Source organism: Dunckerocampus dactyliophorus, chromosome 1, assembly GCF_027744805.1.
Source record: "Dunckerocampus dactyliophorus isolate RoL2022-P2 chromosome 1, RoL_Ddac_1.1, whole genome shotgun sequence".
NCBI classification, from domain to species: Eukaryota; Metazoa; Chordata; class Actinopteri; order Syngnathiformes; family Syngnathidae; genus Dunckerocampus; species Dunckerocampus dactyliophorus.
The window spans coordinates 15,727,398-15,744,318 of record NC_072819.1 but is presented as its reverse complement, the minus strand read 5'-3'; the positions used below and the strand labels follow the sequence as shown (position 1 = coordinate 15,744,318).

The 16,921-nt window shown below is 39.5% G+C and overlaps 1 protein-coding gene across 3 annotated transcripts in view; it reads left to right on the top strand.

Moving 5' to 3' along the window:
- Positions 1–15,317, top strand: part of ptpn11b (protein tyrosine phosphatase non-receptor type 11b) — a 71,081-nt gene extending 55,764 nt beyond the window's left edge. For 2 of the 3 annotated variants that reach the window (XM_054790010.1, XM_054790018.1), the window contains exons 10-16: positions 879–1,010; positions 3,358–3,512; positions 3,711–3,778; positions 6,255–6,406; positions 6,584–6,684; positions 8,897–9,028; positions 11,259–15,317. In XM_054790010.1, coding sequence (XP_054645985.1) covers positions 879–1,010; positions 3,358–3,512; positions 3,711–3,778; positions 6,255–6,406; positions 6,584–6,684; positions 8,897–8,984 — 696 coding nt within the window. In that variant the 3' untranslated portion in view covers positions 8,985–9,028; positions 11,259–15,317. Of the gene's footprint in view, positions 1–878; positions 1,011–3,357; positions 3,513–3,710; positions 3,779–6,254; positions 6,475–6,583; positions 6,685–8,896; positions 9,029–11,258 lie in introns of those variants that run through there. The other variant, XR_008572712.1, reaches the window with a different exon arrangement.
- Positions 15,318–16,921: the final 1,604 nt, after the last annotated feature.

Sequence of the window (16,921 nt, the reverse complement as noted above, 5' to 3'; positions counted from 1 at the left end):
GAGAAGACTGCTTTATTAAAAAAAAAAGAAAGTGGTGGGTGTATATGGGCTGCACTAGTGGTTAGTATGTTGACCACAAAGTCAGGAGATCTGGAAAATCTGGGTTTGAATCTCCGTTGGGCATCTCTGCGTTTGTGTGTTTTCTCGGGGTACTCTGGCTTCCTCCTACATTCCAAAAATATGCATGTTAGGTTAATTGGCAACTCTAAATTGTCTACAGGTATGAATGTGAGTGAATGGTTGTCTATTGTGCCCTGCGATTGACTGGCGGCCAGTCCAGGGTGTCCACTGCCTCTCGCCCAAAGTCAGCTTGGACAGGTACCGCTGCACCCCTCGTGAGGATAAGCGGCATAGAAGATGGTTGGATAGACGGATGTATAGTGAGTGATGTGGGCTCATCTGGCTAAGGGCGGGTCAGAGGTGGTTTCATGAGGAAGTGTTTGAGAGGCTCTCCATTCAAGTGGAGCAAACAACTCATAAACTCATGAGGGCTCTAGGGACACATTACTGTTATGACATTATCAAAAAGTTGATGGAATGTCACCGTTTGCAACGTGTGAGTCAATTAAATTTTGAGGTAACAGGATATAAAATCCTTTGCAAAAATGTGAAAAAAAAAACAGCCACTTTCCTTCTAAATACAGTGTTTGTGCAATTGATGCATCCATTTTATAGTTCACCTGTGTCGTTTATTGTACTGGCTGAATATCACTGTCTGTTCAATGTGTGTGTAGGAGACAACAGCTAACAAGGATAGTATGACAGTTAAGCTGATTGCCAAAGCTGCTTGAGTGGATCTAATTCTTTAGGTCCTCTAATTCCTACAACCGCCAACATTCCAACTACCCTCCCTTTTTCTTCTTCCTACCGCCATGTAGAGCAAATGTGTGCGTTACTGGCCCAAGCTGCACGCCACAATGGAGTTTGGGAGGCTACAGGTGAGGAACTTGGAGGAGCGGACGGCGCAGGACTACATCCTGAGGAAGCTGGAGGTGACCCGTCTGGATCGGGTAAGGGGGGACAAAAAAAGCTGCGCCCTCAATCACTGCTAACACACTGACCTGGGGTCAGATTATCTAACCTATTACACAGAACTCACAAAATCCCTGCACAACACATGCTGGCGCTTACAAGGCTATACAGGCATGACTCTCAAGGATATAATAAACAGATGACGGTCTCTAGCATATTATAATTTATACATGTAATCATTTGTAGTATTGGCATGAGTGTATTTAAATAAGAATCAAGATTCAAGAGTTTTATTGTCATATGCACAGTAAAACAGGTAGTTATACTATGCAATGAAATTCTTGTTCTATTCATTCTCCCACATACAGTACACCACTGATAAAAAAAACTCAGAGTATTTGGCCTTTGGGTGAAATTTATGGAAAAAGAAGTTCATGCTAAACTGATTTTATATCATGAAAATGCTGCATTTAAAGTGGTCATGACACCAAAACATGATGCTAATCTTGTTGTTTCTGCGGGTGCAAAGTAAAATTGAGTTCCTTTGTTAGATGTGTGCTTCAGTGTTGACATACTGTAGTTACCCTTTTTTTTACATTTTTTGACACTGAAAAACAATCCTGTCAGAGACTGGAGAAGAAGGAAGAAGTGACGTCACTTTAAGAACATGCCCCCTCGGAACTACGCATGGACTATATTGGTTTCATATTGTTGTGATGCATTTTTTGTTGATTTTCTGTTATATATTTTTGGGATATTATGTCCACTCACAACTTCATTTGACTCTTATTTTATAGTTACTTACTGGCGGATAACAGCAGTAAGCCAAAATCGTTAAATTAAGTCAATACAGTGATCCCTCGTTTATCACGGGGGGTAGGTTCCCAAAATAGCCTGCAATAAGTGAAATCCGCGAAGTAGCCAACTTGATTTTTTTTTTACAATTATTATATATGATTTAAAAACCCTCACCATACACTTTATACACTTTTCTCAGACAGGCAATAACATTTTCTCACATTTCTCTCTTGTTTAAACATTCTGAAAAAAGTTTAAACCTTCGTTTGAATTGTAATGATCAACATAAGAAATTAAATCACTCACGCATATTTCACTCATGTGACCGTGGCTTTTTCGCCTGGTGCCGTTCCGCTGTACTGTTGCGTTTTTGTATCCTTGTTAAAACATACTGCTGCAGACGAACCAAAGATTCATTTACAAGCTAGCAAGCAAGCAAGCAAGCTAGCGATGACACAGGAGACATGGCAGGACGGCACGAAGGAGATTGATTGACAATGGTCTACAGCCAATCAGGACGCAGAAAACAATGGGTGGTGCAGACAGACAAGCAAGGGAAAAGATAAAGAGTCAACCTCCCACAATGCAATTTTTCTTAAAGGGCCAGGCTTGGCCTGTAACAGCTTTTATATGCTGTGATGGAAGAAAAAAGAAGCACTAAAAAAATCTGCGAAACGTGAACCGCGCTAGAGCAAGGGAACGCTGTACTTATATTTACTTAATTGCTTTTTTACAAACATGATTGTTTTCATGGGCACTTTAAGAAGAAGCGTGATTTCCAAAACAACAAACTAAACAACTTTTGCACAGTACTTTTCTTTTGTTTTTGTGTATGTATATTTCTTCTGATCACAGGGATAAACCTGAATTATAGATTATCATGAAGTATTTTGTGACTTAGGTGGAATTTTATTATTGATAGTAAGCATTTGTATTGTGGACATCTTACAGTGAAATCATGTTTTTTGCCGGGGGGGGTTGCCGTAATCAGCGGTCGTACCTCAATTAACTGCTCTTATAGGGAATTCTTCCATTCGCTTCCATAACTGAATAAAATATTCAAGAGAGATGGGTGGCAATATATTGTAGAGATTGTTGAAAGGTGAGCATGGAGGTCTGCAGCAAAGTTGGATATTTTGGAATGAATTGAAAAACTCATACCTCAACTCCACAAGCTCAGATCGTCACCAAAATGACTGTATGTAGAAGGTGCCACCTTGAAGAGATCCATACCGTCACTTTGCATAATTTCAGTTTATACTACATTATATTAATATGCCTTCTTTACTGTCAATAGAATAACAATTTTAGACCTGACAAAATATATGCATTTTACGCACACGGCATGCATTTTGATTCGTTCCTCCTAGATATGACATTTCTGCGAGTTCAGTTTCCTTGTTTAGTTCCTGTGCATAGCATGACGTGCATCTCCAAAAATTTTCTTCTGTGTTGGCAGGTTTACATTTTACAAGGCGACCCAGTAAAACTGACCCAATGCTTGTTTTAGTACAGCCCATTTGCCCCTTAAAAGGTTAATCAAGAACAAAACCCTTATTTTACGCCCTTCCTTTGATTTCTTCACAGAGGGAACCTCTGAGGTACATTTGGCACTACCAGTACCTGAGCTGGCCAGATCACGGTGTTCCCAACGAGCCAGGGGGAGTGCTCTGGTTTCTGGAGGAGATCAATCGGACCCAGGGAACTGTTCCAGAATCTGGACCCATTGTCGTCCACTGCAGGTACAAGCAGGGAGAGCGTTTGGACCATAGATGCTGACTAGGCAGTTGCGTGGCCTCATACGACAGACCACTGCATCTTTAGAGCGCTCTAGTCAATGAGTTAAAAACGAAAATGTCTAGCAAAGAAGCCTTAGTCAGACAAACGTGTTTTTCAAGTTGTGTTCACATATGGTTTGACCTATCCCTTGTGTCCCATAGTGCAGGCATCGGGAGGACAGGCACCATTATCGTCATTGACATCCTCATCGATGTTATTAACCGCCAAGGTAGGTAGACTACCTGTGCCCTTTTTTTTTTTTATAGATTCAGTGTTTTACTTTCTGCCTTTATCACAAATCAGTGTTGTAAACAGAAGCTGCTTGAGTTAAGTTTGTGTAACATTCTTTACTGTCACAGACGTGTAAAAAAAACAAAAACAAAGTAAAACTCACTAATTGAACACACATGACAAGTATATATTTGTTGCTGCCTAAGAACACATTATTGCTGTCTCAAATGGAATACTTTCATCATTACACCCAGTGGTGGTTCTAGCTTCAGTGCCGCTCTATGTGAGAACCCCCTCTGCAACCCCCCTTCCCTCACCCACACATAAATCCACATAATCTATCCATCCATTTTCTATACCGCTTCTGCTCATTAGGGTCGCGGGGGCATGCTGGAGCCTATCCCAGCATGCCTGACTTCGGGCGACAGGCGGGGTACACCCTGGACTGGTCGCCAGCCAATCGCAGGGCACATATAGCCAAACAACCATTCACACTCACATTCATACCTATGGACAATTTAGAGTCACCAATTAACCTAACATGCATGTTTTTGGAATGTGGGAGGAAGCCAGAGTACCTGGAGAAAACCCACGCACACATGCAAACTCCACACAGAAATGCCCAAGGGAGAATCGAACCCGATCTTCCCAATCTCCAGGCTGTTACTGTGCTGGCCAACGTGCTAACCACTAGACCACCGTGCGGCCCCACATAATGTAGTGCCATATTAATTGTGTGTTTTATAAGACAAGACATTGTGTTACACTTACTGTAGGAGCCACTTATGCTTTGGTCTGCTGTAGCTTATGTGGCTTATTTTGGTGCTGGCCTTTAGTTATGTTTGAGGAATTATATTTTGTTTGACCACTGGTGACGGTATGGAGGAATACTATTTAAGTGCAGAAGTGACAGGGCATGGGGCTAGCGTGACGGGAGGTCACACGGTTTTTACCGTTCATTTTATATTTTTCCCCATTAAAGGTTTCAGTTTGTTTTTCACTTGCATTGTGCAGGTTATAGGTCACATTAAAGGTGGAAAAAGTTGTGAAATTATTTGTCTTGCTGTCATTTTTTTTAATCAGGAAAACCTGGCATTTGAACAGGGGTGCTTAGACTTCTTAGTTATGTATACTGTGTATGTGTGTAAGTGATCTGTAAGAGTATTATTTAATGATTTTTTTTAATGGTCTGTGTGAAGTTGGTGATTCATGCAAACATCCACTGATGACAAACAGGGAAAATAATCTGTCACGCTTGTTGTATTTTTCTCAAAAGCACCGCGTTCAGTACTACGAGCAAAGTTTTCCAACTGACTTTATATGACCAGCAATCCTTTCATTTGTTTTCTATGCCGCTTATCTAATTAGGTTTGCGGGGGTATGCTGGAGCTGACCCAGCTGATTTAGGGCCAGAGGCAGGGTACACCCTTGACTGGTCGCCATTCAATCGCAGGGCACAAATTATAAGCAAGCAGACGAAGAAGAAAAAAAATAAAAATAACCCAGCAGTGGCTGTATACAGCTGTCTTCTGAAATGCACCGCGTATGTTAAGTTTGCAATGTGCATACTGCAACATATTGAGAGGGGTGTAATATTTTACGATGCTTATGTATATAATGTAGTATGATAGCCATACAGGCAGAATGTTTGTTGCAGCTCTTGTGCAGGTGTACCTAATGGTGTGGCCAGTCAATGCAGGTTATTATTCCCACTGTCTGTGTACTGCCAACTGAAAATTAACAACATTTTTATAATGTAGGTTGCACGCCTGTTTTATGATGAATTCATGGAATAAGACAAAAATACATTTCAAGGAAAAAAGCGGTCATGCTAACCCAATTGATTTGCATAAATGACTGATGCCACACAAGCCTGCACAGTGCTGTCTTGTCAAACACACCGCATACTTTACAAACCAAGTTTACCAAGTAACTTTAGATACAAACCGAAATAGAGGTGAGCTGAGGAAAACCTAATAAAGTGGAGGCATTGGGCAACGCCACACCTGCTGTTTTCACCTTGCCAATTTACCGTGTACGTGGATGAGGCACCCATCAACTCCTCTGTGGCTCCCGCCTGCACAGTCTGTCTCGGGAGGGGCGGTCACTGTGTGTGACCGGCCAATCATAGAGCGTGAAGAGTGAATATAAGAGTATATTTGTGCCTTCATTTTGAGGTAGCAAAGATAGATTTTGAGACACGTTAACGTGCAATAATTACTGTTGCGTGAGCAGGCACATCACTGCGCTCTGGCACTCTCTCTCTCCTTGTCGCTTAACCTGTGAGCACTGCAGGGCGAGTCAAGCCGGTGTACGTGTGTGCACTCATGGTGCCTCCAGTCGTGTTTTGGGGACCGGGCTAAAAAAAAATTCTAATATTCTCAGGATCGACCAGCAAAGTCCCAAAGATCGGCTGGTAGCTCACGTTCGATGGCTTGGTGATCCCTGTCTTATGTGAATTCTTTGTGTTCCAGGACTAGACTGCGACATTGACATCCCAAAGACCATTCAGAAGGTACGGCAGCAGAGGTCTGGTATGGTGCAGACTGAGGCCCAGTACAAGTTCATCTACATGGCTGTGCAGCAGTACATAGACACAGCCCAGAAGAGACTGGAGGAGGAGCAGGTACACAAAGTCCAAATCCAAAGATTTGAAATATCTACAAAAGAGCAGCTAGAGTCATAATTGTCCCAGTGAGTCCCCACAGTGTTCTTACCTAATTCAAGATAAATCCCAAGCTTTTACCTGACCTCTGGTTACGATGAACTGAAGCTGCATGATGATGATGATGTTGCATTGCAGAAGAGTAAAGTGAAGGAGAGAGAGTACTCCAACATCAAATATCCTCCGATGGCCAACTCCAGGTCCAAGCTCAACATGGCGTCCTCACGCTCTTCATCTGTGTAAGTAGAAGTCTTTTGTGTTGAGCCTACATGTACTGTATGTCAGGGTTTCAAACTCAATCACACAGGGGGCCAAAACTCAAAGCCTACTATCGGTTGTGGGCCGAACTGGACACGCCCCACTCCATCCCCCAACTTTGTATCTTTATCTATCCTGAAATTTTCAACAGTTGTGTATTTCTGCATATTGAACGTATTCAAAACTTTATAACCTTCTTGTCCTTTTAACCAACATAATGAATGAAGCACACTCATGCATCATCAGTGCACACACACAGATGCTCGTTTGTTGCAAATATGACAGGACATGCCCTAAAAATCCAGGCTCAAAGAATAGTAGTTAGTATGGTCAAACTTTGAGAAAATGTCTCATTAATACTGACGAATAGATAAATAAGCAGCCTACACACTGTTTATTCCGGGTTTCCCACACACCCAGTGCCGTGATTGGAACATAGCAATATAATGCACCGCCTGTGGTTGCATTTTCAGGTTGGGACAAAATGCGCATGACAGCTGGTGAATTTTTTTTATGTGGACATACTTTTTTTTTTTTTACTTCACTCGTGTGGATGGGCATTTTTTTTCTACACCCGATTGGGGGAAATGTGCATTTTTTTCAAGTCCGTTCATTTGTGCTTGAAATTTCTACTTTCCGATAGTCGAACCATACGGCTACGGTTGTTATGGTGTAGTTGTCCATTTCAATAAAGTCATTGTTGATCGACCACCATTCTCTCTATTTTATATCAACACAAAAACATCACAATCCGTGAGATGTGTAACCTGGAAGAGTTTGCAGTTGTGGAATGGGCAGCTTATGCATTTCCCAGCATGCTCTATAGTTAAAATGATCACTTTTGACTGTTTTATGCCTCTTTCAGGTATTATTTTGTACCGACAGAGTTTAATAGTTAAAGTGCCGCCGTTTTTACTTGTGTACTTTGGTCTGAATCTGGCACTGTTATTATTAAGAATGGTTGTGAATTCCGTGCTATATACACTGTACAATATTGTTTCCACTTTTGAAATTACAATGCCAGAGGAGTAGTTTATACCGGAGGAGTCACTTAATTACGCAGATCGCTGTAAACACTTTGATAAGATCTATGAGGCGGGCCAACTCAACGCTACTTCCCAGTTCCACGGGCCGGATGAAATTGCAGCACAGGCCGCATTTGGTCCCTAGGCCTGATTTTGTATATATTAATGTCCCACGTTGTAGTATTTTGCAGTAGTCTCCGAGGTGCCACAATATGGTAATGGAAATGGTTTAATTTATTTGAACATGCATACAAGTTAAATTGGAATACATCACATATTACAACGAGTAGGAAAAAGCAAAGCTTATTTAATCCTTCCCGCCATCCCTTTTACATCAACTGCAATACATTAGTTCCCTTCCTGTATTCCAAATACACTCTCTTCTAGTTGAATCCATTGAAAATGAATTAGATAATGTAATAATGGGATAAATACTAGAAACATAGTAGTCAAGTTTCAAATTTAGTCAGATTTTTTGTCACCGTAACTACTTCATTTGACAATCCTTATAAATAATATGAAAGACATAACAAAACATAGTTTGATAATAGGTGAGTAATGACAATCAAATCATAAAAAGGAAGAGTAAGTAATAAGTGTGGTAGTGGTTAGACATAGCATTGAGAAATGAAATAGAACAGAACATAGTTCTGTAATGGGTTAGTAGTGGCAATGTACTCACAAAAGAATAAAGATGAGTAAGTGTAACTCGTGTAACTGGCCATGCTTCACACTGCCCGCGCCGGGGCTCGAACACAAGACTTTCGCAATGGGAGACGAGAGCGCTGACCGCATGGCCAAAAGCTCGGACTGTCGACTGTGCGTTCAGCGCAGCTCTTAAGGTAGAGGGAGTGAGGCTTTACCGACGTACACTTCCGCAGCCTCACAGGCTGGCATCCGTTACACTCGCCTCATTGGAGCTTCTTTTTTTATTGGTTGTCTGAGCTATTTTTTAATGTTATCAGATTTATCAGTATATCAGAATTCGTCATATTGGCTCAATAATTATCGTGAACACCCTAGTGAGGAAATTGTTAAAGTCACTTTTGCATAAGGTCTGCAGTGTAAATCCAGCCTTGGAGATATACAAAGTACTACTAACATGTGCTCTCTTTATTATCATTTATCATCATCATCATTATCATTATTAATATTGTTGTTGTTCTAGCATGACAAATGATGATTCATCAGGCGTATACGAGAACATCAACTTTAAAAGCCCTCAGACATCATTCAGCAGCAACACCAGGAGGTAAAAGCAGTGCTGCGAGGCCCCCACCTGTTATCTGCCAGCTTATCTGTGAGTACTCTTGAGTTCTATTTCTTTTTGTGTCCGCACACTACAATTTACAATTGTCATGCATTCTAACATTTTAGCCTCATGTCATGTCTAAAGGTAATAATTAAGTTAATTCATGAATTGAGTAGCTGAGCTTATTAGCCATTTGGAGTGTAATATTACATTTCCATGCAGTGTCCAATTGAATTGTTAACTGTAAACAATGAATGGTATCTGTGTGGAGTTTGCATGTTCTCCCCGTGCGTGTGTGGGTTTTCTCCGGGTACTCCGGTTTCCTCCCACATTCCAAAAACATGCATGATAGGTTAATTGGCGACTCTAAATTGTCCATAGGTATGAATGTGAGTGTGAATGGTTGTTTATCTATATGTGCCCTGCCCTTGGCTGGCGACCAGCCCAGCTTGTACCCCGCCTCTCGCCAAGAGTCAGCTGGGGTAGGCTCCAGCATACTGCCGCGACCCTAATGAGGATAAGTGGCATAGAAAGTGGATGGATGGATGGTATTGACTTCAAATGACTGGCGCACCATTCTTAAAATAGCTGAGGTCAAAAGTCAAATAAGAAAATTTTCGTCTTTACCTGTATTTTTCTTTGTTCTGTTGTGCAAGAACCCTGGTCATTTTCAATTATCTCAGACTCTTCGAATGCAAAGTTTTCATCAACACATTTGTAAACACCACCAGCTGCAACAATCACATTGAATTTAAAGGTAATCTGATTCATTAAGTCAGGGGTATTCATTGCTGGTATTTTTAACAGCGTTAGTGTCTACAGTACAAAATGAAACACTCTTTTTGGCTAGTAGTGCATTGATGGTATAAAGACGTTAATATAATAAAAGAATTTACTATTTTCTTTATGAACGGACCGACTCAGAGCCACATCTTGACTCTGCTGTACTTTCAGGTTGTTTTTGTTCCATTTAAGACCTTTTAGATGGAGGTGTAATTATTTCACGTTTTTGCAAGCTAACAAAACAAGCGCCTTAAACAAGGCTATAGCAACAAAATGCTTTGCAAAAAATTGCCCAAAATCCAAAAAGACACTGCTGATTACTACTACAAAGCCCAAGAAATGGGTTCGATGCTTAGCTTAACGTAAATTGTGGAGTGGCTTCCCTTCTTCCATGACTGCATGATTCCAACTCATTGTCATGTGCAGTGAGGTGTATGGCTGGTGAGACACTGACTCTGGAGTTTTTTCATGGTAGTACAGGTTGCTCATTAAAAGGATAACCAGTTAATTTGTTCATTTTGTTTTCAAACACCTTGGAATAGACTTTCCCAACACTTTTTCACACCACTGTATAAACAAATCTTTTTTCCCCTCTTTAAATTTAGTGGGTACGATTTAAATACCAGTGCGCCCTATAGTCCGGAAATTATGGTACTTTTTAGTCCCATTTTATATATATATATTTTTTTGTATTAAGTACAATGAAAATGCTCTGTGACTTTGTTGAAAAAGTCTTGATAACCTTTGAGCTTGAATATACAGTATAATCCTCCTCCTTGGCAGTCAAATTCACTCATTCATTCAGCAGAGCTTAAGAATATCTAATGCATTTGACTTGTTAAATCTAGCCATAGCTGACACTACTTTCTGTGTATTTCAATAAAGTAAAAAAAAAAAAAAAAAAAGAAAAGCTGATCTGGCTTTTCCTCTCTGTAGAAGGACGGCAGCGACAAACAACTTCCAGTTCACGCAAGCGTCCACCCCTTCATCGTGAGCTGGGGTACTACAGTGCCTCAGCATATGATATTTCTCTGTATTTTATTGTCCAATTAGCAAAAATAATGATGTCACACTTACATTAAAGACAGTACACAAGCTGTAGGAACTCATGATGCATAATAAAAGTTTCTGAAAACATATTGGCGACATGCTGACAAACAGTATGCAACTAAGTGCACTGAATACAGACGGTCGGCTCAGCTTGCGCACTTGAGCTGAGAGGAGAGACACGCCGCAGCCTCCTCTTAGGTTTCTGCCCTGTATTTGATCAGGAAATGTCCACATTAAGCGATTATCATTTAAGAAAATGTTAAATGACTGGAATCATACAGGAAATAAATTAATAACCTAGTTCATTAAACAAACATTAATATTTATTTTATGGTATCATTGTTTTTTTTATTTTTCATGACGCCTCCGCTTAACCGCATGTCATGAACCACACGTCACTGTTCCAACTGACGGCAACCTTTAACTCCACCTGTTTGCTGTTCAGCGGGGAGGCATCTCTTCATCTGCAGCCGACAATCCCTCCTTCCAGTGCAGGCTGAACGGGATCACGGTTCTCTGCCTGAAACCCGCCAGGGTGCACCTTGCCTGGATGAGCGCAGCCAGCAGATCTTCTCCAGCTTGGACCTCTATTTCAGGAGCTAATCCTAAGGAGGACTGAGCAATCCGCCACCACCTCGCCCTCTTACCTACGGCTCTGCTGCTGCCCCTTCTCTTAATCAGTGAAAGTGCCTTGTTGTCTGTCATCAAGCTGTTACATCTCTGCGCTTATGAGTTGAGTGTGGTGGATGTTCAACCAGGGTCCATGTCACCACAAGGATGCAGGATTGGAGACGAGGAGGTCAAAGCAAGGTCGCATGACAAGACATCCCAATGTAAGGTTGTATTCTATCCACAAAAATATCTTTTGCAAAAAGACAAGAAAATGGACACCACATCTGAATATGACATTTTTTTAAACGAATTCTATTGTTCTTCTGTTTCTTTTTAGAATTATTTTCCCAGTCAGGCACATTGAATTTGTTGCGTTCACATTTACAGTAAGCAAAATAGGTTACCTGACCGGTATATGAAAATGGATGAAGTTGTAATTTATGAGAGTAAAGTTGTAATATTTCTAGAATAAAGTCCTAATTTGTCAAGAAAAATCACATAATTTTGGAAGAAATCATAATACAGTATATATTATACAATGTAATTTTATGGGGAATTGAAATTAGTTTTTTCCCTTGTAATATAACTTATTATAACTAATATAACTAATAAAACAAGGGAAAAAACTAATTTAACTTGGGTAAAGTGCTAATTATACCAAAAAAATATAAAAATTTCCTGTTTTAGAAGGATAGCTTATGGTAATCTTATAGGGGGAAAAGAAAAAATAGAGAAGTCATATATAAGAAAGACGTCATATGAGGACAAAAGTAATGTTATTTTAATGAAGTTATAAGGAAGTCGTAATATAAGAAAATAATGAATGAGAAAGTGCCACTATATTACAATAAAATTGCCCTTATTTTTTACAATAATGTCGTGGGAAAAAGTAATTTTATGAAAATGTATTCATATTAGAAGAAAGGAAAGTATTAGAAAAATATTTCATGAGAATAATGTAATAAACTTGATATGGTATCAAAAAAACAAATATTTTACATGAATAAAGTCGTAATAATACCAGAAAAAGTTGGAGCGGCATGGCTTAGGTGGTAGAGTCGTCATCTCCCAACCTGAAGGTTGCGGGTCCGATCCTCCGTGATCGTGTGGAAATGTCCTTGGGCAAGATACTGAACCACCAGTTGCTCCTGATGCACATCAGTAGGTAAATGTGCTAGCAGTGTCAAAGCGCTTTGAGTCCCTTGGTGGTGGAAACGTGAAGGACCATTTACCATTTGTAATATTACAAAGGAAAAAAGTAGCAATTTTACAAGAATGTCATATTGCAAGAAAAAAGTAGTACTTATATTGCGATATCATTAGGAGACCGTAATGGTCAAACAATAAAATAGTCAAATGCCAACTTTATTCTTGTAATAACCCAACCTTTTTTTCTTGGATTTATGTAATTAATTTGTTGCCCAAGTGCACCTCTGTAGTAATTACCAACTTGCCCAGCAGGTGGAGCCGCTCCACTCTTAATTGTGCTTCCATCCCCTTATGCATTGGAATGTATGAGGTTATGCAGAAGTGACATACATTGTGGTGGTCTACAACTATACATGTCTAGTGTCTTAACGTAGTAAAATCAGCCAGTATGCATCGGATAGTACCAGGACTGGGGGATGTTGAGGATTCCTGAATGAGATCTGTGGACTTTGTTTGACTTGTAGTCCTTGTTAATCATCTGGTCTGATGTGCTTCAACATCTGCTCACAAGCAGACAAGGAAGAGGAACTAGGGAGCGATTACAGCGCACCAGATGGCCATGTGCCCGAGATTGAAGGATAGATTTGTCTCCAAAAAGTAATTTAGACCACGGGGGCCGTAATCCAGGCTTGATGACAGCTGTGAGCACGTGAAGACCACGTCACTGACGCCATAAGGAAGGACGCGAGTTTGAGTTTGAGCCGCCGTCATAAACACCAAAATATCCTTTGCTAAAAAAACACATGCAACCATGTGAGTAAGATGTGACCTACCTTGTTTGAAAAGGGATCAACAGGTTGATAAACGTCCTTAAATAAAAGTAATGTTGCACCTGAACCAAATAATGCCCCTCATCAATTTCCACACTTTTTAATAAGAACTTTGTTTATTTCAGCCCTACTGCGCAGATACTTTTCTATGCGCACCAGTTCATCTGATTTTTACAAAATGACTGTACATCACAGTCAAAGTCAGAATGATGATTTAGATGAATATTCATAAACAACAATATTTCACTGACAAAAGCGAGCGATCGAGGCCTGATGTTGGCACTTGCTGAGAGGATGGTGGAGAGCACCAGAGCGAGAACCTTTGCTGGAGATTGAATAATCTACTAAATTGATCAGTAAGACAAACTCTCTTCCGCAGAAATAATTAAATTAAATCATTTTATTATATTATATTCATATTTTATTATATATACTATCTGCAAACTTATTTGACTTCCAAACTCAACAGTGTTTTAACTACCTTTTTTTATTTTTTTTTTGAGGGAGTCGTTACTTTTTCAGCATTTTATCATAAATTCAGATTTTGACATGAATTATGGAAACTTTGTTTGGGCCAACATTAAATGTAAAGCCAGTTAAATAAAGTTTTAAAAGTAATTTAACATTTGTAATATATAGTACATTGCCCATGAATTAATTCAAATCTGAAAGAATTGTATTAAAGCATTTCTTTATTTCATGGCTGATTTTATACAGTTAATGTGTTCTATGTACCGCTATTTAATAGTTCTTTTTCTTTTGTTTTTTCTTTTTATGCAACACACAAGGCTCTGTCAAACTCGCCTATCAAGAGGTGGCGGGTGGAATCAGTGATTTAATTGGATAAATAAAAAGCTCTTTAAATATATGCTCAACAAAAAGATACACTTTTGTTTTTACTCCCGTTTTTCATGAGCTGAAATCAAAGATCCAAGACTTTCTATCTGCGTCATAATGGTCGTGGATGAATGGCTTAGCAACCGGCCTCAGGATGTCGTCACGGTATCTCTGTGTATTCAAAAGGCCATCAATAAAACGCACCTGTGTTGGTTGTCCATAACATACGCCTGCCCATACCATAACCCCACCGCCACCACGGGCCCCTCCATCCACAACACGGGTAGGGGTACGTCCCCCATGTTGCAAGGATGTGTATACAATTCCTGGAAGCTGACATGGCACGTCACCCACTGAGCATGTTTGGGATGCTCCGCATTGGCGTACCGTATTCGGTATTTGAGGCAAATGGTGCTCACACCGGATACTGACTAGTTTTTGGACCCCTTAAATACAATCATTTAAAATATTTCATAGTTGAATGAATTAATAAACAAGTGAATAAGTTACTTCACATACTGAATTATTTCATATTTAATGGCTCTTGTCACAAAAATGATGCTGAAAGCAAAGCATGGAAGAGTAGTCAGTAACGTGCTGCATTCACAGTCACCTTGTCACACTTTCTTTTGAAATAACGCTTTATTATTTCCCCTCTGTGTGTGTGCTATACTTTTTAATGCCATTGATACCTATCTGTATGTGTGCTCTATAGTGTGGCTTGTGTTCCTGTATTTGTCACATTTCTTTATTTTCATTTTGTCTGTCTCTTTGTAATATCGATACTTGAAAGTGTGAAACTGCTGAATATTTGTTTGCTAATATGATTCTTTGTTATTATTATGATCACTATTATTATTGGAGGTTTGCAGTGCTTGTCCTCACACCGTGTATTTACTTACTTGAAGAGTTGATGTAAACTTTCATTTGGCTTCCTTCTCGTATGGCTTCTGCTCCGATGCCGCCTTCGCTGTACAGGCCAGGCTACCTACAGTACCTCCAGTACTTACCTGCGGATGCAATCAGCTACCACTAATGGAGATCATGTGTTTTGTTACAATAAATACATACATGTACACGGACTTTTGCTCTTCATTGAGTGGCCTTGTTTTGACTTTTCATTTCTAAATGTGGAACTTCAAAGTGGTGAGCATCCAAAGAATATAACATGGGTGTCTGTTGCTTTTCCTTTGGCTTTTTTGGCACCACAGAAGGTTACCAGTGATGGCAACAAAAAAAAAAGAAAAACGCAAAGCAAAACTGATGATAACCGTAGAACCGGAAATTGCATTTTTGTGGAATTAAATATCAAGTCTCTTGATTCCAGCAATACCTCTAAAAGACCACTGGGTGGTTAGAAGCCTTGAAAGGGTGAGTAGTTTTACTTTACTTTGACAAAGTTAGCTATCAATGAATGTATCTTAACATCATGACTGCAAATTGTTGATCACGATCTGAGACTGCTTTTGTGCGTGTGGAGACGAGCTACACAAATACCAGACAGCGTTCAGTGATCAATTGGCTTGTTTGTCTGAACGACAATTTCTGCCAATTCTAATGTGCTATAACTCGGAACTTTTAATCCACTAATCCACTATTGATAGCAAATGCTAGCCTGTGGTGGTGGTCTTCTATTTTTTGGTTGGAAAAAATGATACAGTTTATTAACGCATCAACTAGCTCACTAGCTAGCTGATAAATATTCAGCATCTGTATTCTGTATTTCTGTATGAAATGTTTTATCCCTCAGCTAGTTTTGCTAGCTATCCAGCTAGCTTTCAGATTTTGCATTGCACATTTTCTACATCATATTTACTGGCAACATTTCTATCTATAATTGATTTATTATGCACAAAAAACAGCAAGATAAAGAGTACCGATCTAAAAAAATTGTCTCTGTTAGATACAACGGCAAAGAGAAACATGTAATAATGACAATTTTGGCATTTTGAAATGAAGTATCTCAATGCTTTATTGATTCCAGAAGTCTCTGGTAAAGCCCACAAGTTGACAGTGTTCACGTCAGGGGCCTTCAAAGGGTGAGTAGTTTTATTTTATTTTACTTCTGTTAGAGTGGCTAACATCTCTATACACTTGGATGACAATTAAGAATGTTAACGTTTTACTTTAAAACATTACCGCTACAGTTAATTAATAAAGCTAGCAGACTAGTTTTGTGTAGTTCCCATAGCGACCCCAGATCACCGCCTTTAGTCGTTTAGAATGTAGATTTTCCCATCTATTTATTGACAGGAAGATATTTATCAACCTTATCTGAGGTTAGCATTTAAACATGTTTTACTGTCATTTGTCACGGCATGAATCAGAATGTTGCCTTTTTTATTTATTACTGCAAATCACAGAGGAGATTGTATTATTACTCTTTATGGGTCCGGTGTGATAGAAGGCCCACCTTTTTATTTTTATTCCATACAGGAACTCATTAAAGCTACTTCCTGACAGCAGTAAAGATAGGTGTGTCTTGTTTAGTCAAGAGGCTGACGAACTTAGTGAGGGGAATTTTACATAGGAGAAAGCATTTACCAGCAATAGCTAAGTTATTTCAATGTAAAAAAAAAAATTATATAGAAGCAAAGTTAATAGTTTTTTTAATGTATAGGTTTACATAACTGAGAGAGTATTTTCTTTGAAAGGGGTTAGTGACCTGGCAGTGTAGGTC